This window comes from Lampris incognitus, chromosome 3 (genome assembly GCF_029633865.1).
Source record: "Lampris incognitus isolate fLamInc1 chromosome 3, fLamInc1.hap2, whole genome shotgun sequence".
NCBI lineage: Eukaryota > Metazoa > Chordata > Actinopteri > Lampriformes > Lampridae > Lampris > Lampris incognitus.
In genome coordinates this window covers 86552703-86575292 of record NC_079213.1, presented here as the reverse complement: position 1 = coordinate 86575292, position 22590 = coordinate 86552703, and the positions used below count along the sequence as shown (strand labels likewise).

Genomic DNA, 22590 nt, shown 5'->3' with positions numbered 1-22590 from the left:
CCGGGTCATCCTCTGTGTGGAGTTTGCATGTCTCCCCGTGTCTGCGTGGGTTTCCTCCGGGTGCTCCGGTTTGCTCCCACAATCCAAAGACATGTAGGTCAGGTGAATCGGCCATACTAAATTGTGTGTCTGTGTGTGTGTGTGCGCGCGCGTGTGCGTGTGTGCGTGCGTACAAGCGTGCGTGCGAGCCTGTGTGGGCCCTGTGATGGCCTGGCGGCCTGTCCAGGTTGTCTCCCTGCCTGCCGCCCAATGACTGCTGGGATAGGTTCCAGCATCCCCACGACCCTGAGAGCAGGATAAGCGGTTTGGCTAATGGATGGATGGATATATGGATAATGTGTGTGTGTGTGTGTGTGTGTGTGTGTGTGTGTGTGTGTGTGTGTGTGTATATATACACTCACTGGCCACTTTATTAGGTACACCTTGCTAGTACCGGGTTGGACCCCCTTTTGCCTTCAGAACTGCCTTAATCCTTCGTGGCATAAATTCAACAAGGTACTGGAAACATTCCTCAGAGAGTTTGGTCCATATTGACATGATAGCATCACGCAGTTGCTGCAGATTTGTCGGCTGTACATCCATGATGCGAATCTCCCGGTCCACCACATCCCAAAGGTGCTCTATTGGATTGAGATCTGGTGACTGTGGAGGCCATTTAAGTACAGTGAACTCATCATCATGTTCAAGAAACCAGTCTGAGATGATTCGAGCTTTATGACATGGCGCGTCGTCCTGCTGGAAGTAGCCATCAGAAGATGGGAACACTGTGGTCATAAAGGGATGGACATGGTCAGCAACAATACTCAGGTAGGCTGTGGCGTTGACACGATGCTCAATTGGTACTAAGGGGCCCAAAGTGTGCCAAGAAAATATCCCCCACACCATTACACCACCACCACCAGCCTGAGCCGTTGATACAAGGCAGGATGGATCCATGCTTTCATGTTGTTGACGCCAAATTCTGACCCTACCATCTGAATGTCGCAGCAGAAATCGAGACTCATCAGACCAGGCAACGATTTTCCAATCTTCTATTGTCCAATTTTGGTGAGCCTGTGCGAATTGTAGCCTCAGTTTCCTGTTCTTAGCTGACAGGAGTGGCACCCGGTGTGGTCTTCTGCTGCTGTAGCCCATCTGCCTCAAGGTTCGATGTGTTGTGCGTTCAGAGATGCTCTTCTGCATACCTCGGTTGTAATGAGTGGTTATTTGAGTTACTGTTGCCTTTCTATCAGCTCGAACCAGTCTGGCCATTCTCCTCTGACCTCTGGCATCAACAAGGCCTTTTCGCCCACAGAACTGCCGCTCACTGGATATTTTCTCTTTTTCGGACCATTCTCTGTAAACCATAGAGATGGTTGTGCGTGAAAATCCCAGTAGATCAGCAGTTTCTGAAATACTCAGACCAGCCCGTCTGGCACCAACAACCATGCCACGTTCAAAGTCACTTGAATCACCTTTCTTCCCCATTCTGATGCTCGGTTTGAACTGCAGCAGATCGTCTTGACCATGTCTACATGCCTAAATGCATTGAGTTGCTGCCATGTGATTGGCTGATTAGAAATTTGCATTAACGAGCAGTTGGACAGGTGTGCCTAATAAAGTGGCCGGTGAGTGTATATACACTGCTCAAAAAAATAAAGGGAACACATAAGCAATGCAATGTAGTTCCAAGTCAATCACACTTTTGAGGAAGCAACACTGATTTGTGAATCAATTTCACCTGTTGGTAAATTGTCTAATTTCCACCAGGTGGAAATTAGACAATTTGCAAGACAACCCCTATAACAGGAATGGATTTGCAGGTGGTGGCCACAGACCATTTGCCTGTCCTCATCTTTTCTGGCCGATCTTTGGTTAGTTTTTCATTTTGCTAATGCCCTCACCACTAGAGGTGGCATGAGGCGGTATCTGCAACCTACAGAAGTTGCTCAGGTAGTGCAGCTCATCCAGGATGGCACATCAGTGCGTGCTGTGGCAAGAAGATTTGATGTGTCTCCCAGCACAGTGTCCAGAGCATGGAGGAGGTACCAGGAGACAGGCCAGTACACCAGGAGACGTGGAGGGGGCCGCAGGAGGACAACAACCCCACAGCAGGACCGCTATCTGGTCCTTTGTGCAAGGAGGAACAGGAGGAGCACTGCCGGAGCCCTACAAAACGACCTTCAACAGGCCACTAATGTGCAGGTTTCTGCTCAAACAGTGAGAAACAGAATGCATAAGGATGGTATGAGGGCCCGACGTCCACAATTGGGGCCTGTGCTCACAGCCCAACACTGTGCAGCCTGATTGACCTTTGCCAGAGAACATCTTGGTTGGCAGATTCGCCATTGGCGCCCTGTGCTCTTCACAGATGAGAGCAGGTTCACACTGAACACGTGACAGACGTGAGAGAGTCTGGAGACGCTGTGGAGAACGTTCTGCTGCCTGCAACATCCTCCAGCATGACCGGTTTGGCGGTGGGTCAGTGATGGTCTGGGGAGGCATATCCTTGGAGGGCCGCACAGACCTCTACGTGCTAGCCAGAGGTACCATGACTGCCATTAGGTACCGGGATGAGATCCTCAGACCCATTGTCAGACCATATGCTGGTGCAGTGGGCCCTGGGTTCCTGCTCATGCATGGCAATGCTCGTCCTCATGTGGCCAGAGTGTGTCAGCAGTTCCTGTATGTCGAGGGCATTGATGCTATGGACTGGCCTGCACGTTCCCCAGACCTGAATCCAATCGAGCACCTCTGGGACATCATGTCTCGTACCATCCGCCAACGCAATGTCGCACCACAGACTGTCCTGGAGTTGACCGATGCCCTGATCCAGGTCTGGGAGGAGATCCCTCAGGAGACCATCCGTCGTCTCATCAGGAGCATGCCCAGACGTTGTAGGGAGTGCATACAGGCACGTGGAGGCCACACACACTACTGAGCCTCATTTTGAATCGTCTTGAAGAATTTCCACAGAAGTTGGATCAGCCTATGTTCTCATTTTCCACTTTGATTTTGAATATGATTCTGAATCCAGACCTTAATGGGCTAATGATTTTGATTTCCATTGATCATTCTTAGGTTATTTTGCTCTAAACACATTCCTCTGTCTAATAAATAAAGATTTTCAGCTGAAATATTTCATTCATCGAGGTCTATATTGTGTTTTTAGGTGTTCCCTTTATTTTTTTGAGCAGTATACACATATACACACACCGATCAGCCAACACATTAAAACCACCTGTCTGATATTGTGTAGATCCCTTCATGCCGCCAAAACAGCTCTGACCCATCGAGGCATGGACGTCACAAGACCGCTGAAGGTGTCCTGTGGTATCTTAACACCAAGACATTAGCAGCAGATCTTTCAAGTCCTGTAAGTTGCGAGGTGGGGTCTCCATGGATCGGACTTGTTTTTCCAGCACATCCCACGGATGCTCAATTTGATTGCGATCTGGGGAGTTTGGAGGCCAAGGCAACACCTTGAACATTTTGTCATGTTCTTCAAATCATGCCTGAATAGTTTTTTTCAGTGTGACAGGGCGCATTATCCTGCTGAAAGAGGCCACTGTCATCAGGGAATACCATTGACATGAAGGGCTGTACCTGGTCTGCAAAAATGTTTAGGTTGGTGGTACGTGTCAAATTAACATCCACATTAATACCAGGACCCAAAGTTTCCCAGCAGAACATTACCCAGAGCATCACACTGCTTTCACAGGCTCGTCTTCTTCCCATAGTGCATCCTGGTGCCATCTCTTCCCCGGGTAAACGATGTGCATGCACCCCGCTGTCCACATGATGTAAAAGAAAATGTGATTCATTACACCAGGCCACCTTCTGCCATTGCTCCATGGTCCTGTTCTGACGCTCATGTCTCCATTGTAGGTAATTTTGGTGGTGGACAGGGGTCATCATGGGTACTCTGACTGGTCTGCGGCTACACAGCCCCATATGCAGACCCATATGACAGATAAGTCGCACTGTGTGTTCTGACACCTATCTATCATAGCCAGCATTAACTTTTTCAGCAATTTGAGCTACAGTAGCTCTTCTGTGGGATTGGACAAGATGGGTTATTAGCTTTCGCTCCCCATGTGCATCAGTGAGCCTTCGGCGCCCATGGCCCTGGCGCTGGTTCACCAGTTGTTCTTCCTTGGACCACTTTTGGTAGGTACTGACCACTGCATACCGAGAACAACCCACTAGATCTGCCATTTTGGAGATGCTTTGACCCAGTCGTCTATCCATCACAATTTGGCCCTGGTTATGGTTGCTCAGATGCTTACTTTTGCCCATTTTTCCTGCTTCCAACACATCAACTTCAAGAACTGACTGTTCACTTGCTGCCTAGTATATCCCACCCCTTGACAGGTGTCATTGTAACGAGATGATCAGTGTTATTCACTTACCTGTCAGTGGTTTCAGTGTTTTGGCTGATCGGTTTATTATACACCGATCAGCCCAAGGTAATGGCACCTTCAGCTGGGAAACTTTGGGTGCTGGCATTCATGTCGACATTACTTTGACACACATCACCTACCTAAACATTGTTGCAGACCAAGTACACCCCTTCATGACAACGGTGTTCCCTGATGGCAGTGGCCTCAGGTGGTTTTAATGATTTAGCTGATTGGTATTTTTATATATAAAATGTTAAAATATGGAGGTATGTGTTTTATCTCAATGTAGGTGGTAATGTTCTCTTAGTTAGGATTTAAGACTTGTTAAACAGTAATGTAACCTACAAGGAAAATATTTGGGTGTTGTACCACTAGCTGAACTCCAGTGAATCTTGTGAAGCTAATCATTAACCACTCGTCGTCCTTCTGCATGGGTTAGGTAAAGCCCAGCAGTAACCAGGTGAACCTGGCCTCTTGCTGTGTGATGCCTCCGGACCTCACAGCCTTCGCCAAGGAATTTGACATCCAGCTGCTCACACACAATGACCCTAAAGGTGAAAGCCAACTCCCTCTTTTTTATCTAAGTCGGTACCGTTGCTTGATATGGTGATTCAGACCATATCAGAGCCACTGTTTTCTGCTATGGTAAACCTTAAAGACAAAGAAAGGGTTTGATGGTCTTTTTTTTTAATGTTTTGCAGAGAAAGCATGTTTTGACTGAGTGAAGTGGCATGCATAAAAGAACATTTTATCCAACTGCAAAAAAGTTTTTTTTTTTTTTTGTCGTGAGCTACTGTAAAATAAGTGAATTTCACATTAAACTGCCTTATGTGTTTGGACTTGTGTTGTGAGTGCATTTTGTGGGATATGTTTGTGTGAGCTGTAAATGGATCCTCCTGAGGTTTTTCATATTTCTTTCCGCAGAGCTGATGTCTGTGGCTACATTTCAGGAGGCACTCCAGGAGAGCACACAGGACCTGAGTGTTGCCGACTGGAGGCTGGAGTGGGTGCTGCGCTACTCCATCATTGTCAAAAGCCGGGGCATCATCAAGGCGAAGGGCTACCTTGTCAATGCCCAGAAAGCTAGCCCCTAGCAGAGCCAGAACACAGAGGGAGACAAAGGAGATGAAGCCATTTTCCTCCTTTTCATTTACACATGCAAAGTGATTTTTCTTTGAATAATGGATGCCTCTGTTCAGCCTAGCTTTGCTGAGACATTATTTTTCTTTTGGTTTTCTTTTAGATGTAAATGCTAAATGTTGAAGTGGCATCTTGATCATTTTTGAAATTTTCACCTAAAATGAATGTAAGTAGCAACCTCTTGTACAGTTAGAAAATGGGAAATGGACACAAGCTCTGTGTCAGTTGTAGTTTTTTCTTTAAGCACATTTAGTAGATTTTACTTGGCTATGTGTGACATCATGGGCAGAAATTGTCACCTTCCCAGGTGTGACTGAGTCATGACCCAAGAATTTTTTATTTTTTTTAGTCTAACTCCTCAACACTTCAGTGGAATCATTATTTTATTGGCAAGATATAGGTAGCTTAATATATCATCCCACATGTTCCTTAACCATGTCCTCATGTGAAGTGCCTCGTTTCCCCTGCTTCATCTCCCATCCCCAAATCTTTATTTCAGTGCAGGTGTTCAAAGTTTGGGGTCTGAATGAAAAAAATTGTAAGGCTTGATTTCACAGAATGAATAAAAGAGCTCAACTCTCAAAATTATTCCATACCTGTTTGAAAGAGAAAGCAGACCTATTATTGAATGTTTCAAGTAACATTCAAAATGGATATTTAGTTTGACAGTTTTTTCTATAGTTTCTAATGGTTAAAGTCAGAATTTCTAATGCAATGTCATTCTTACCTCCTTTATATTAAAACATTTGCATTCCTTAGTTAAGAGAAAATAGTGGAGGTGAAATCCAACTATAGATAAAGCATATTTTAGATACAGCATAGGTACACTTAAATTTGTTCACAAGCGCACATAATGAACTTTGTGATGTTATTTTAACATGCTCTTGTGAACCTGCTTTGTGCTTAACCCAATGAAATGCCCCCTTCAAATATGAGATTAATTTGGAGGATGCCAAAATAGCAATATCTTAATTCTGATGTACATTACCAGCAGATGGACGCCTTTATGCATGTTACAGCACTGGGAATTCCAGGTCAACACATAATGAAAGTTGACTCTAAGGAAGATTTTCATTGCGTTTTTTATTTTTTTTCTCCCATTGAGAAAACATGACTATATTTCCTGAAAGGCTCCATCAAGCCTCAAACTTCTATCTTGTACTGTAAACATAATATATTTAATGTTATGTCTGTATTTCATGAATGGGCTTTATTAAAATTATCAAACAGATGCACTACAGCCTTGACTGTCCAAGTCGGTGCTCTGTCAGACGGGGGCGGGCTTCTCTGCTTACTTTGGTTTAAGTTACAGCTTGGTTAACTGATCTCACACAACTTTCAATGCTGTCTCAGCGAGCCCCCCCCCCCCCCATGAATCTGGTGAACGTGATGTCCACATAAGCACAATCAAAGAGGTGAAAACTCGAGTGTATCAATGACGGTTGGACCGTTTAATTACAAGAAATAATAAAGATTCCTACGATATCATTATTCCTGATCAGTTCTGGGCATTTTTGGCTAGAAGTTAAACAAATAAATGCCCAAACTATGCAGCAATGAAAATTATATTTAAAAAATCCTGCATGATTTAATTAAACGAGAATTTATTCGCACAAGTCTGTGCGAATAATACATGAAAACGCAAAGCACTTAGGCAACACGTGATGATAAAATCATACTTTCTAAAAGCATCAACTGTCAATTTAAGTACACATTTAGGTCTAATTATGATAATACAGAATTATTGTTACTGTCAAAGCTGACAAAGAATTAAACGGGAGGCTGAATCAAAGTAAACGTCTCGGCGTGAATCTGCATCAGTGTGTGCGGTGATCGTCTGGTCGAGTCTGGCTATTTGGACCGGAAGTCAGGGAGCCGCCGTCACGTCAAAATGGTGGCCACTAGGACGGGAGTACGCGTGTACTCTGCAACGAGAGAAAACACGGACGAATGCTCCGGTGTTCCAGTAAGTCAAACAGCGAAATTTGGTTCTTTAAAGACAAGTAACTGTAAATGATTTCAGGCTTCGTTTAGGGGCGAATGTACTCACACACACACACACACACACACACACAAACAGACTGTGTTGTCTTCGGAGCCGTTCACAATCACATGGCGAAGCTGCTGGCTGCTGAACACGTTCCTTCATTGTTTATAGACGCTTGATGTTTGGATAACTAACTGAATAATAAATGTCTAGCCTGTCAATGTAATCACACCTGTATTTGGCTGCCTGACTTGGTTTACCTTTTCTAGAAAGGTTTTTATTTTGGCTGTATAAATGGCAGTTTTATGAGTTTGCTCTATGCCCGCCATTCAGGCCACACCGTCCATCTGTCCAAGAACCAGAAGTGGTGCAAATCAAGGGCAGACTCCTGCCCAGGAGAAGGCCGGCAGCCAGCTGGATGAGATGTCCTCAATGAGAAGATGCAGCCGGGCTTCCAGACGTCATAGTCCAGAGCAGCCCTCCACCTCTGTGGGCTCCTGCCATGAAGTAGATGTGTCGGACCTGGACTCCTGCGACTCTGCTGTGTCTGACACCGAAATTCCTATCACATGGACACGAGGGAGGAGGAGACAGCTTCTTGTGCTGAGTCAGGAAGAGGAGGAGACGCCAGAGGTGGAATCGTGTCTGTCAGTGGTGTCCGCTTTGAAGGGGGACCGTAGCACACACCGGAGCACAAGAAGCATGAGGAAAAAAATTCCGGAAAGCTCTGATCCTGTCCACGCTGAGGTGGGTGATGTAGAAGCAGAGTCCTGTGGCTCTGTAATGTTGGACTCCCAGAGGGTCACCAGGAATGAGAGGAGAAGCGCTTGCACCAGGTCATCAGCTAAACAGCAGAATGAAGACCTGGAGGCCTCGGATGCAGACAGTTGCACATCCAGCATACTGGGAGGCGAGGTGTCCAGCCCCACCACCAGCAGAGCTACTAGATATGGGAGGCGTGCTGCCATTACACAACTTATCCCCGTGCAGTTAGATGAAGCCTCCGAAGGCTCCCGGTCTCCTGCTCCAAGCATGCAGAGGACCAGGGCTGCAAAAGCGAAGGTGGCAGCTTCTGTCATTGTCAATGAGTCCCAGGCCTGTGACTTGGACGGGCTTGAATCTGTGCCCAGGGTGACAGAGCAGAGGATGACTCGTAGCCGAACCAAGGCCAAACATCTGGGTCAAACGGCAGCCATGGACTCAGACTCTGAGCTGACGGAAGTTCATTCTCCACAGTGCAGATCTGGCTCGGCGCAGGACAGAGGGACACCCTGCAGCAGCCGTAAAGGTTCTGGGAGCAGTGGCCGAGCTGTTCGGGCCACCAGGCTCTCAGCCAAGGCTGTCACTGGTACCCTGGAGAGTGTTGAGGGCAGGCGGCCAGCTGTATCAACGCCCATCAAGCCGAGTGCCCTGCTGCATGTCCGGTGTCAGAGTGTGTTGGAACCGGCTGACGAGGGCGATGAATTGAATGGCTCGAAGTTTGAAGGTAAAGTGATTACTGATCCAGACTGCATGATGCTGGAGGAAGATGCAACGCTAACTTTACAAGAAGAGGATCAGGAAAGTAGTGTGATGGGTACAGAACCCACAGCAACCGATATTACACCGGAAGAGGCTGAAGTGGTAGAAGTAGGGCATCGAGGGAGTGTGATGGTATCTATCACTGCCTCTCAAGTGTCTACAGACACAACAGAAAAGGGAACAGGAGAGGCTGGAATGCGTGTAGAAGATGAGACGAACTCCACAGCAGATCCCCAGGTCTCTCTCAGTCACTTTGTAACGGTGTCAGATCCTGCAGTAACAGCAGCAGATCAGCAGAGGGAGCCGTCTACTGAGAATGCAGATGGCGACGCCTCAGAGATGGAACTGAGTCAAGAGAAGCCATCAGCAGAGCCATTACAACCACATCAATCAGTTACAGTGGCAATATGTGAAAATACTGCTACCGCTGAAGCGACAGAAGAGACGAAAGAAGAAGAGCCAGCCACAGACATCGGCGATGCGGGCACCCACACAGATGCCCTTGCATCACAGACAGAAAAGCTGCAAGATGAGCTTTCAGATGGGGCTGCTGAATCACTGCCTGATGGAGAGGAGGAAATGGAGGTTAGCACAAGTACAAAAGCTCAGCAGTTGGTTGGCTCAAGTGAAGTATCACCTTCCCCTACAGAGCCCGAATCAGTGCAGGCCAAGGCCATTAAGGTGACGTCCAGCCAGGACCAGAAAGTCACAGTGGAGCCCAGTCCTGAACAGAATCCCAAAAACTCAAAAGGTTTTTTCCAGACAACAGGAATCAGCCTGCTGGACAGCAGTGACGATGAGGACAAGGACATGGACATGGACTTGGATGAAGATGTAGAGCGGAATGAGTGTTCTGGAGAGGAAGAGGAGGTTGATCATGAAGATATGGGGGTTACAGAGGACAAGGGAGCAGGGCCCTCCAGGAAGTCCGAGCTGGCTGCTGCATCAGTTGAAGGACTGTTTATGATTGACATGCGGCCCGGGCAAGAGGCCAATGAACAGTATTACTTGGATGATCTGAATGAGAAAAGGGGGCTCCTAGAAGAAGAGGGAATGGAGCAAGAAGAGGATGAGTTTGTGGATGAAGAGGTAGATGATGATAACGATGATGAAGATGCACAAATTCTCTTCTCGAGTAGAAATCCTCAACAGTAAGTATGCCACTGATGCTTGACACAGTAAGACAAATACATGTGCATGCATGGTTCTGGATAGGCCCAACCTTTGTGTCTAACTTAAAAGTACTTTTGAACTTCATTGAACTTCATTGGATTATTGAGCATGCATAAAGACATTCTTTGAAGACCAGTCTCTTTAAGAAGACTGGGTTTTTTTTCCCTTTTTAGTTGCCATTGTGGCAGCAACCCCATTTCAGTGAGTTACTCAGTTATTGAGTGGCCTGTCATGCACAGGCATTACCGCCGCATGCCCTGCACACATCTTCATTATATTATAATCCTCTCACGTGGAATGCAGGGGGGAGAAATAAGACATGACTACTCCTGCGGAATTCCTTCTCTATGCCAATTTGTTTCAGGAAAGAGTTGTCCAGCCGTATTGACCCAGGCCTCAGAGTGAAGGAGCTTGGGGGATTATATGTCAATTTTGATGGCAGCAAATCAAAACCTGTCTCCAGCTCCCTGGAAAAACTCCAAGATGAGGTAAATAAACTTTCATTGATTTATTCCCCCCCCCTCCCTCTGAAGGTGATCTGTGGTGTAGAATGGGTAATGAATTTCAATTATGCAAGGATGGGTAAATTCAGTAAGCCCCAGAGATGGCGTTTTGTACACAGTAGGCTTGAAATCCTTTTTGACTTTGGCTCAGTTCTCTTTATGGTGTGTTTTTTTTCTGTGCATAGTTCAGTGATGAAGTTCCTCTTCCTGTCCACAGGTGATGAAGAAGAGTGTGATTGGTCCAGACTTTGAGAAGAAGGATGCTGTACCTCCATACATTGGATCCAAAAAGGCCTTAAAATTGAAACACAAAGTGAGATGTACAATTTATGTTTAAGATAAGTATTTTGCTATTTTAGTCATATATCATTTTCAGTTAATGGAAGTGAAACTGACTAAAATCTGATGTTATCAAAAGTGCCCCTGTTAAAAAGCAGTAGACTGAACAATATCTTTTTACAGTACCATCTAGTTCAGCTGTGGACTTTAAAGTAATCAGTTTTCCGTAAAATAAAATCCATGTTAGTAGGCTAAGATAGTGGCGCTGTAGTATTTTTTTTTACATAGTACACACAGCAACTTCTGTTACCAAAGATAACGTTAAACTAAATGGCGCACAGAACTTCAGACACTAATTACATGATAATGCCATATTAGTAGGTGCGTACTCCCTTTATTAATATGGATGTCCTTATAGGTTGCCTGATTATTCCAGTGGTGACTGTAATAATTATTCATACCTGCTAGTTAGGTATTGAATAATTTTTGACAGTGTTTAATGTTCCTTGTCTCTGTTGAATCAAAGTCCCACAACCCCTTTTCGCTGTCAAACTAACAGACATGGACATCGCTTTCTGCACTAGAGACATTGCAGGTGGCTGGTGCATTACAGGGAATTTGACGCTACAATCTTTCTTTAACTGAAATATTCCATGATAAATAAGAATTTACATGAGGTCTAGAACGTAGAGTACACTCTAAGGATGGGTACCGAAACCCGGTATTAAATGAGCACCAGTGCTAAATTATTAAAATTAATAAATTATTAAAGACCGTAGTATTGATAAGTTCCGACATTACAGGTTCTGCTATTGGTATTGGAGAAATTAAGAAAATCTACTACTACTACTACTACTTTCAGCTGCTCCTGTTAGGGGTCGCCACAGCGGATCATCTGTTTCCATTTCTTCCCGTTGTCTGCATCTTCCTCTGTCACACCAGCCACCTGCATTTCTTCCCTCACCACATCCATAAACCCCCTCTTTGGCCTTCCTCTTTTCCTGTTCCCTGGCAGCTCCATATTCAGCATCCTTATAATTTCCTATTTAGGCTACATGAACGTTATCTTGCTCCTTTTATCTCACCAACTTTTTTCTCACCAACTCTGTTTCTAATTTGCAATAAGATTAAGACATTTGTCTATGATGCATTTTCACTATTCCCAATCCAGAAGAGAGATCTCTCTCTCTCTTGGAGCCTGTCGTATGTGTGAGCCGAGGGGCAGAGCCAGCTCTCGCTACCTCTCTCTCTCACACACACACACGCACAGAGAGCCTACTCTTAGTGATAATGACGGAGAGAGAACTAAACGATCAAAAGTCTGGTTATACTTCACTCGAGTCAATGCTGACAATGCTCGTTGCCACAAGTGCACAAGTCTTTTGCATGTAAGGGCGGAAACACAAGCAATCTTTCCAAACATCGAGCAAAAGTGCATCAAATACAGGCGGAGAAATGCAGTTTTCGACTGCCTCTCATCGGCCCAGCCACCTCAGGTATGTTATGTATGCTAGCAGCCTAGAGCCCACACAGAGTTAACTAAATTATGCAAACACGGTTAATGATTAATAAAAGTAACGCTCTGTCCGAACATGAGAAAATTCTTTAAAAAATAACAAAAAGAACCGATAAGAGTACTGTTAATGTACCAGATTGATAAACAGTATTGGTAATAGTAGTAGTTCCATTAAAGTCTTAACAATACCCATCCCTACTACACACAGTGCTGACTGGCCATACATTTGGGGCTGCCAGTGGGCTAACAAGAAACTTAATGAAAGTAGATATGTTGATGGGGAGTCGATATTGGCCTGTTCAGTGTAATGCTTGTAGTTTCAGAGGTGCAAGGAAACACTCACTATGAAAATGTCACCGTGAAACCTCTTAACCTATGTTCAGTCACTTTTCAGTGTCTGTATAATTCATACAGTCTTTCTCTACGGTATCATTTTATGTGAACATGACAAAGCAGGGATGACAAATCAGCGCGTTTCCTGTCAGTGGTTATTACATGCTTCCTCTTGGTCACCCTCCCCCTCTGTCTGCCCAGGCTGAGAGAGAGAAAACAACAGGAGACGGTTGGTTCAACATGAAGGCCCCTGAGCTGACCCAGGAGCTGAAAGGAGACCTCAAACTCCTGAAGATGAGAGGCTCCTTGGACCCCAAGAGATTTTACAAGAAGAATGACAGAGATGGCTTTCCTAAATACTTCCAGGTTAGCATGCAGCTCTGCGTTTCTCTACTGAAAAATACTGACATTCTTCTTGAAAATTCATGAAGACTTTTGCTGTTTTGCTCTGAAATGGACAGTGTAGTGAAACTATTTTTTTAAACATATTTTTGCAGCAATTCAAGTCTTGGAAGGTTTTCCTATTGCATCTATGGGAACATGCTTTGATTGTTATGCTTGATTGTGTGTTGAAGGTTGGTACTGTAGTGGACAATCCAGTGGATTTCTATCATTCCCGAATTCCCAAGAAAGCGAGGAAAGGGACCATGGTCGAGGAGCTGCTGGTTGATGCCGAGTTCAGACGGTACGTTCATACAAACCTTTCATGTTTCTATTGCTCCACTCCTGCAGAAAGCCATTATTTAAATTATAATGTGACTGAATTTGTAGTGCTCTTTTCTAACGGTTTTAATGAAATGGATAATAATAGTAACAAATGTAATTGTCCAATTAGATCATCCTCTGCAATCATATTAACACTTCTATTTCAATAATGCTTTTCTTAAATATTTCAGAAATAATTTAGGTAGATAATAGTAATTTATGAGCAAGAGAAATGAAGATATCATGTAATACCTTTAGCAACCGCACATATAACTGATAATCTATTGATGCCCCCTCTCCACACAGCAACAACAAGAAGAAATACCAGCAGATCATGGCAGAGAAAGCGGCACATGGAGCTGGCAAAAGGAACAAGAAAAACAAGAAACTCAAGATGAAATAATTCTCATGGCTTTATTAGACAGGCCATTTCTTTGAAGAGTGTGAGGGCAATTCATATGTGGATGTTTGCTGACTTCTAATCGCAGCTGTACTATGTTCACACTGCTTGGATGGAGGCTTGGGGCTCATGTGTAACAAGTCACAGGAGAAGTAACAGATGGTGCTATAAAAAGTGCCTTCTCCTGTATGATAGGAGTGAACTAGTGAGTGAGCATCTGTCAGCAAAGAAATAATAAATTACAATACATTTGTAGTTTTGTTTTTAAATACTTTCACGGTCATTAACTGAGTCCAAAAATACAAAAGACAGTTTCTGCAATAGAATGTTTTGTGCACCTCAAGTGCACATGTAGGAATGTAAGAACATCTTCCATAACAAGAATGGACTTCATCATAGCCCTTCAAATGGCTTTTTTAAAGGCACAATAATTCGATATTTTGGCACAGCAACATCACCTGAGCTACCAGTGTTCTTCATTATATGACAGTTCTTTTTACATGTAAATAACTGGAATAGACACTGAGCCATCAGGTTACCTTCTGTGCTATTAACAACAATTTGAACTACAGACCCTCCATCTTTTCTTAAAAAACAAGCCTGAGCAAGACTTATTATGTGGACTGTGGTATGGGAAACTGGTATGTTTTTTTTCTTCCTCCCACTGTATTGTTGGCTTGCCATTTCTCAGGTTACAGGAAGTGTCAGTGCTGGAGTGGACAGCTTCCAATAGAACGAGAAGTGTTAGTTGCATCCATTATCCATGCGTTTCAAAAACAAACCAGGAAATCTACCGTAAGAGGAAAATATCTAATTCAGTTACATTAAAAGCTAAGATGTCTTCCATGGAATGGACGGCATGTTAATAAAGCTCTTCTTTAATCTGGATGGTATTAATAGATGCTAGAGGCCCTCCTGTACATGTTTTTGTAGATTTTACCTAGGCTGTCCTCAAACACAGCTCTATGGGGGCCATCTGTGTGACAGGATGTCCCTTTGCTACACAAGGCTCTGTTATCCAGGTAAAGAGACGTCTCTTCTTCAGTCTCTCTGCAGTCCAAGGGGAGACATAAACAGAAACATACAAGAAAAAAAATAATTGAATATCGTTTTTCATTGCAGTTAACATATCAACAGTTTGGACCCTCGGTCACAATCGCACAATTCTAAAGAAAAACTCTAGTATTTAAAGCCAGTATTTTTCAACTGAAGCCCTGTTTTCCTAATGTTAGAAGCAGTAGTGGGCTGTCAGGGCCATCAGTGCCTTCTCTGCTGGCTCTGTCAAAATAATAATAATAAAACAATTCATTGTTAAATTGAAGTGTGCCTGAAATGTGTTTGAATTCAATTACTTGTTTTCTCGTGGGGCTGAGCAGGGATTTTCTTTGCCATCTAAACACATCACAGCTCCTTGGACCAGCACTAGTGGTACTGCTTGCCTTTCATTGAAGCCCGAAGCGGCAAACTGATTACGACCGTATCATCAGCCAATCAAATTTTGATGTGTTGGACAGAATGCCCCAGGGGCCCTGCGATGCATTGGTGCTGGCCCTAGTGTTGTCATCAACTTTGAGCTTGACCCTTTGGTGAGTTGTGAGCAAACTAAGCACAATGGCCGCTGCATTCACAGCTACTGATGATCATGTTGCCAATCTACTTTGTGTTTTTTGCAAATCTGGGAGGAATGTCTGCATTTTTTACATGTTCTCCCAAATGGACTAAATTACTGGATGAATCTTGCAAGAGAAGGCAGCCACGAGTCTCAAGTGAGGTGGAACTTCAACTCCAGGTCGGTGAGCACATTTTTCTCATTGAACTGAGGGGGTGCTCTGATAATATTGCGACTATACTTTATTGACTTTGTTGAAGTAACACAAGTGACTTGTGAACACTTCATCAACTGTGGAAACTTGTTTGTTGTTTTTGTGCTGTGTGTGTGTGTGTGCAGTCTGGTTGCTGAGTGACATAAAGGAAGATAAATAATAACTTTATATATACAGCACTTTTTTAAAACTGACGGTGATGCTGCAATAGCTGCCATAGTGTACAGTGGTGTGCATTGTGGTTGTTGAAGATCAGCTGTCTTGTTAATGTTGATGCAGTAGTGCATATTGTATGTGATAGTGTATTTTGTATGTGGCTGTGTTGGCTGTATCAGCACCCATATGAGAAATCTGTGTGTGTGTGTGGGGGGGGGCAGTACATTACTGAAGGCCCTGACTCAAACCCCATGGTATACTACTGGTTAGGAGTCAAATCAAGAGGGGGTAGCAGAATCCTTTACATTGATTCAGTATTGAGCAAACTAGCATTAGTTGACTAGTTATCAGGCTGTAATGTAATCCTTTGGGACAATATAACTCACCACATAATGTCCATTAAAAATGCTCTTTTTGGCACAAATTGATTCAAAATGTTCTGAGAAGTGTCTAAAAACATCTTCCAATATGAAAAGACTATTCCTGTACAGTCAGTCAGCACAGAAATAGACCCTTTTTACTTTTCTTTTTTGCACTTCTCTCCAACTCTCTCACACTTCCACTGTTGTCTTCCTGCAACAGCTCGCTATTCGAGGGATGAGACAGCGAGGCCTCTACTCTGGGCTGGGAATGCATTGATATCTATAGATATATATGATGACATGACTGATATTGTGGCTAATGCTCTTTAGTCTCATAACAACCTGCACTGTTAGTGCCAAAAAACAGCATTTTTAGTGGATATCATTTAGTGTTTGCTAGGAAATGGGTTAGATTGGAGGGCGTAGATTAAAAAGTGCTGGAGTTTCCCTTTAAAGTCCCCCCACCCCAAAATATGCACGCGCATGCGCGCACGCATGCACACCCACACACACACACACACATGGGCACGGACACACATATGAAGGGCAAATAACAAAGGAGAGGAATATCTGTGACAAGCATGTTAACAGTTAAAACAAGAAAAGTGTGTTTACCTTTCCTGGAGGATTTGACTGTCGCAGGGATCAGCCATCCTCTCCTCTTCAGCTTGCTGATACAACACACAAACAGAACAACAAGGACACCAATGCTGGATCAAAAGGCAACCAATAGCAGGGGCTTTAGGCAAAGACTCTGCAAAACAGAGTTTTCCTATCAAATCAGCTCATTTTCAACTCAAACACACAAACACAAAAGCCAATGATAAATGAACAGTGTACAAATCAACCAATATCAAGAGGAGAGATGTATGGCTGAGGAACCAACACCAGTGCCACACCTGGATACGAATAACTTGAGCTCCTTCAAAGCAGTTACTGAGTCATTTCAGCAGAGTTATGTGCTTCCTCTTAAGTAGCACCAAATCTAAGCATGTCATTTATTAATTTGACAGTTCAAGCACACTGAGAACATCTTTCACTCTTTACATGGTCATAGCAAGGTAAGATGACAAATTGTTTAAAATATTTTATCAATACACATTTATTGGAGTGATTATCAAATGTCTTGTTGACAGATAGTTAAATTGAAAAATTTGTGTCACTTGTGCACCAAGGAGTGACTGCTCCAATCTGAAAAAGATACCTGCCTATGTGTAATGCTATTAAAAATGGCTTCATTAACAGCAAAATATTTTCTTCTTAAGTTTACTTCCCAAGATTTGTCTTTTATTAAGAGGTGTACACAGATTAACTAGTCATTTATCTAGAGCCAAGTTCCTCTTTGGCTCTAGGTGGTAACAAAATGGACTCTTCAAAAATACCTCAAGTGAATGCTACACCTTACATTAGAAACAGGAGGAATCATTTAGGTGTGAAAGACTCTGAAGTCTTCTGAAACGAAGGAAAGAGTCAAGATAAATAAAAGAAATCACTTCTTCACTATCTTAGCCCATCAAACTGCAAAAGATGGCAAGTGGTGGCCCTAACTGAGAAGTGTGATGTCCTCAGTGTCACACCATATCAGAATCACTTTCCATACTTGATCTTTCTTTGTTCTTGCTGTTTTGTCTTCTGAACTATTGTTTGTCTTTCTCGATCAGACAGCAAAGACCATTCTCCAGAACAGAGAATTGTGCTTCTCAAGAGGAGATGCGGGGGGGGGGGGTAACTAACATAAAATGTGCAGACATGCGGGTGGCATAGCGGTCTGTTCCATTGCCTACCAACACAGGGATCGCCGGTTTGAATCCCCATGTTACCTCCGGCTTGGTTGGGCGTCCCTACAGACACACTTGGCCGTGTCTGCAGGTGAGAAGCCAGATGTGGGTGTGTGTCCTGGTTGCTGCACTAGTGCCTCCTCTGGTTGGTCAGGGTGTCTGTTTCGGGGGGAGGGGGAACTGGAAGGAATAGCATGATCCTCCCACGCGCTACATCCCCCTGGCGAAACTCCTCACTGTCAGGTGAAAAGAAGCGGCTGACAACTCCACATGTTTCAGAGGAGGCCCGTGGTAGTCTGCAGCCCTGCCCGGATCTGCAGAGGGGGTGGAGCAGCGACAGAAGTAGTACAAGAAGTACAATTGGGGAGAAAAAAGGGGAAAATACCCCCCCCCCAAAAAATGCAGTAGGAAACTTCCTCCTGGGCAGAGATGTTTTTGATACAGAGAGAAGAACAGTGCATAGTGACGGTAAACAGGGGGTAGTATTTGGGTAAAAGGTCAATGTGGTCAACACTCCCAACTAGACATGGAACAGCCTTCTAGGTGCCATACCAGTGATGGAGCAGCTAGAAATCGAAAGAAACATTCATCTTTGTCCCTGAGGGCCCAACATCTTTCTCCTGGTCATTGAAACCGATCATCTGAGAGAGTTGGAGATGGAAACGGCTGTGGTGAATACATATTTTTAGAAGAGGGAGGAACACAGGGTGATGTACAAGAGTGGAGGAAAGTGCAAACAGGTGGACTGTATCTTATGTAGAAGGCGTGATCTGAAAGGGATTGGAGACTGCAAGATGGTGACAGGGGAGAATGTAGCTAGGCAGCATCGGATGGTGGTCTGTAGGATGATTTTGGAGATCAAGAAGAGAAAGCAAGTGACGGCAGAGCTGAAGATCAAATGGTGGAAGTTGAAGAAGGAAGACTGTTGTGTGGAGTTCAGGGAGGCGTTAAGACAGGCACTGGGTGGTAGTGAAGAGTTGCCGGATGGCTGGGCAAGCACTGCAGAAATAGTGAGGGAGACAGCTAGGAAGGTACTTAGTGTGTCATCAGGACAGAGGAAGGAAGACAAAGAGACTTGATGGTGGAATGAGGAATTACAGCAAAGTATACAGAGGAAGAAGTTGGCAAAGAAGTGGGAGAGAGTAGTCAGAGAGATGAAGAAAGTAGACAGGAGTACTATGAGATGCAGTGTAAAACGAAGAGAGAGGTGGCAAAGGCAAAGGAAAAAGCGTATGGTGAGTTGTATGAGAGGTTAGACACTAAGGAAAGAGAAAAGGACTTGTACCAATTGGCTAGACAGAGGGACCAAGCTGGGAAGGATGTGCAGCAGGTTAGGGTGATCAAGGATAGAGATGGAAATGTGCTGACAAGCAAGGAGAGTGTGATGAGAAGATAGATGGAGTACTTTGAGGGGCTGATGAATGAAGAAAATGAGAGAGAGAGAAGGTTGGATGATGTGGGGATAGTGAATCAGGAAGTGTAGTGTATTAGCAAGGAGGAAGTGAGGGCTATGAAGAGGATGAAGAGTGGAAAGGTGGTTGGTCCAGATAACATACCTGTGGAGGCATGGAGATGTTTAGGAGAGATGGCAGTGGGGTTTTTAACTAAATTTTTCAATACAATCTTGGAAAGTGAGAGGATGCCTGAGGAGTGGAGAAGAAGCATGCTGGTACCGATTTTCAAGAACAAGGGCGATGTGCAGAACTGTAGCAACTACAGAGGTATAAAGTTGATTAGCCACAGCATGAAGCTATGAGAAAGAGTAATAGAAGCTAGGTTAAGAGGAGAGGTGACGATTAGCGAGCAACTGTATGGTTTCATGCCATGAAAGAGCACTACAGATGCAATGTTTGCTTTGAGAATGTTGATTGAGAAGTATAGAGAAGGCCAGAAAGAGTTGCATTGTGACTTCAGAGAAAGCATATGACAGAGTGCCGAGAGAGGAGGTGTGGTATTGTATGAGGAAGTCGGGAGTTGCAAAGAAGTATGTAGGACTGGTGCACGATATGTATGAGGGAAGTGTGACAATGGTGAGGTGTGTGGTTGGAATGACAGATGGGTTCAAGGTGGAGATGGGATTACATCAAGGATCGGCTCTGAGCCCTTTCTTGTTTGCAATGGTGATGGACAGGTTGACGGACAAGATCAGGCAGGAGTCTCCATGGACGATGATGTTCGCGGATGACATTGTGATCTGTAGCAAGAGTTTAAATATGAGTTTAAATACTTGGAGTCAACTGTCCAAAGTAACGGGGAGTGCAGGAGAGAGATGAAGAAGAGAGTGCAGGCAGGATGGAGTGGGTGGAGAAGAGTGTCAGGAGTGATTTGAGACAGAAGGGTAACAACAAGAGTTAAAGGGAAGGTTTACAAGATGGTAGCGAGACCAGCTATGTTATATGGTTTGGAGACAGTGGCACTGACGAAAAGACAGGAGGCAGAGCTGGAGGTGGCAGAGTTAAAGATGCTAAGATTTTCATTTGGAGTGACAAAAAAGGACAGGATTAGGAACGATTATTTTAGAGGGACAGCTCAGGTTGGACAGTTTGGAGAAAAAGCAAGAGAGGCAAGATTGAGATGGCTTGGACATGTGTGGAGGAGAGATGCTGGGTATATTGGGAGAAGGATGCTGAATATGGAGCTGCCAGAGAAGAGGAAAGAGGAAAGAGGAAAGCCAAAGAGGAGGCTTATGGATGTGATGAGGGAGGAGATGTAGGTGGCTGGTGTGACAGAGGAAAATGCAGAGGACAGGAAGAAATGGAAACGGATGATCCGCTGTGGCGACCCCTAATGGGAGCAGCCGAAAGTAGTAGTAGTATTAGTAGATCTGAGAGAGTTGGAGGAATGTGCTGTTTTACATAGAGCAGTATGTGTCGTTTCTCTTCAGTAACAGATTCTGGATGCATACAGTGCTGTAGCTCTTGGGGACCACCACCTTGGTGTTCCAAAAAACGAGGAAAACACTGAGAAGGCTTTTAGAAAAGTGCAAATTTCGATCTGATTTGCTGGACATTCGGAAGAGTGGTGGCACCAGTGGCTGTCGGGCCAGGCAGCCGGTGAAGCACATACAGAGTACGGTTTTCTCCAATCATGGTGATCACTATCAGACTGATAGAGGCACTCCAATAATCATGCTTTTCCCCAAGATCAATGCAATGATGGCCGTGAACCATATCCATCATTGTCAAGGCTATAGAGAGGTGCTGAAGTTTGTGCAAAAGAAGTCTGTGTAGAAGAGAGAAGCTGTGGGGAAAACAGACACAACCTTGCCAGAGGAGGAGCTGTCCAAGACCCTGGCTGTAGGAGGAGGTTTAAATGTAATGTACAGTGTTATGCACTGGGCATACACAGGAACAATGCAATATTCACAAAAAGGGAGTCTCCAACCTGGTTGTTAACAAAAAAAGACATATTTTAAAGTGTAATTCAATCCTAAATAACATTTTTGAGCAGTAGACATGGCTCCATCCCTTCTACCTGATGAAACCTATCAATAGTAGATGTGGCGAAGATAACGTCACCAAAAATGCTTTCAGTGAAAATAAGCATATTTGTGCTGCCCTCTTTTGGATGAAATATTCACCCTATCCCAACTGGTGATGTAGTACTGGAAATTGAGAGATATAGTCTGACTTTAGCAGACAGAAACTAAAAAAATAAGATTATAAGATGTAAGAGTCAGAGGTCAATCTTCACGTCCCTAGATTTAAAGACATCTCCCTTCTCCTACCTCGCTCTTCACTTCACAAAGAGACTCAAATAAGTACATATCAGGTGGGGACAAGATGAAGCTGTGCATTACATTACTCTTTACGAAAAACTATTTTGTCACTGTTGGACAGAGACCAAGAAATATTCTTTCATTAGTGTCTCCCTACCAAATCAAACAAACAGGGGTGGTAACTTTGAGAAAGTGCAAGCATTGTGCAAGCTTACTTGTGAAGTACATCTTGTGAGCAAGACAAAACATTTTCCTCAAGTTCCAGCTTTCTAGTTACATACTCCGATGCATGAATATTTTAATACATCAATACATTGAATTACTGTTCTAATGATGTAAATATTAAAATACCAATATCTGGTTTTGTCTCACAGACCAAGCCCACAGTCAAAAGTCAGGGGACCACACTGAGAATTACACTCCTAGGAAATTGTAAAGCAGGAAAGAGAATAGTTGCTAATACAATACTGAAACAAGACAGAAGAGGGACTGTGCTGGAGGAATTTTACAAGGTAACCCTCAAGTAAAATTTAATAAAAGTGAAATATTTCTATTTCCCACATTGCTCTCTTCAATCATTTATACACTCGATTCCTCTCTGTTAACTTTCAGGAATCTGAAAATCAGAAAGATCCAAAAAAAATGTGTGAAGAAGCAAGGATGGATCCGCTGTATAAACCTCACATTAGACTTGGTTGAAGTTCCTGACTGGTCCATCACAACCCCGCTGGAGCAGTCTAAGCAGGACATCTTGGAGGGCCTGAGTATCTGTTGTCCAGGCCCGCATGTTTTCCTGCCCTCACAGAGTCCTTCT

General features: G+C 44.1%; 3 protein-coding genes across 4 annotated transcripts in view; 2 read left to right on the top strand and 1 right to left on the bottom strand.

The window, feature by feature from the left end:
• gclm (glutamate-cysteine ligase, modifier subunit) overlaps positions 1-6996 on the top strand; it is an 11423-nt gene extending 4427 nt beyond the window's left edge. Inside the window, exons 6-7 of the mRNA XM_056276465.1 lie at positions 4822-4936; positions 5307-6996. Of these exons, the coding sequence (XP_056132440.1) occupies positions 4822-4936; positions 5307-5476 (285 nt within the window). The 3' untranslated portion in view covers positions 5477-6996. The remainder of the gene's footprint in view (positions 1-4821; positions 4937-5306) is intronic.
• A 408-nt stretch (positions 6997-7404) lies between these two features.
• On the top strand, positions 7405-13982 carry dnttip2 (deoxynucleotidyltransferase, terminal, interacting protein 2). Its single transcript, XM_056276171.1, has 7 exons — positions 7405-7488; positions 7843-10181; positions 10568-10691; positions 10924-11019; positions 13036-13200; positions 13410-13519; positions 13846-13982. Exons 1-7 carry the CDS (start codon positions 7414-7416, stop codon positions 13940-13942), a joined length of 3006 nt encoding a protein of 1001 aa, XP_056132146.1. The 5' UTR covers positions 7405-7413; the 3' UTR covers positions 13943-13982.
• An 839-nt stretch (positions 13983-14821) lies between these two features.
• The window catches only part of spata6 (spermatogenesis associated 6), a 31287-nt gene continuing 23518 nt past the window's right edge, over positions 14822-22590 (bottom strand). For both annotated transcript variants that reach the window (XM_056276172.1, XM_056276174.1), the window contains exons 12-13: positions 16896-16951; positions 14822-14989 (exon numbers count right to left, since the gene is read on the bottom strand). In XM_056276172.1, coding sequence (XP_056132147.1) covers positions 14833-14989; positions 16896-16951 — 213 coding nt within the window. In that variant the 3' untranslated portion in view covers positions 14822-14832. The remainder of the gene's footprint in view (positions 14990-16895; positions 16952-22590) is intronic.

Excerpts from the sequence above, each read along its gene's own strand:
- dnttip2 (XM_056276171.1), top strand. The coding sequence starts at position 7,414 with ATGGTGGCCACTAGGACGGGAGTACGCGTGTACTCTGCAACGAGAGAA. Across the intron at positions 10,182-10,567 it reads TCGAGTAGAAATCCTCAACA|GAAAGAGTTGTCCAGCCGTA; the intron begins GTAAGTATGCCA and ends AATTTGTTTCAG. Across the intron at positions 13,201-13,409 it reads GCTTTCCTAAATACTTCCAG|GTTGGTACTGTAGTGGACAA; the intron begins GTTAGCATGCAG and ends TGTGTGTTGAAG.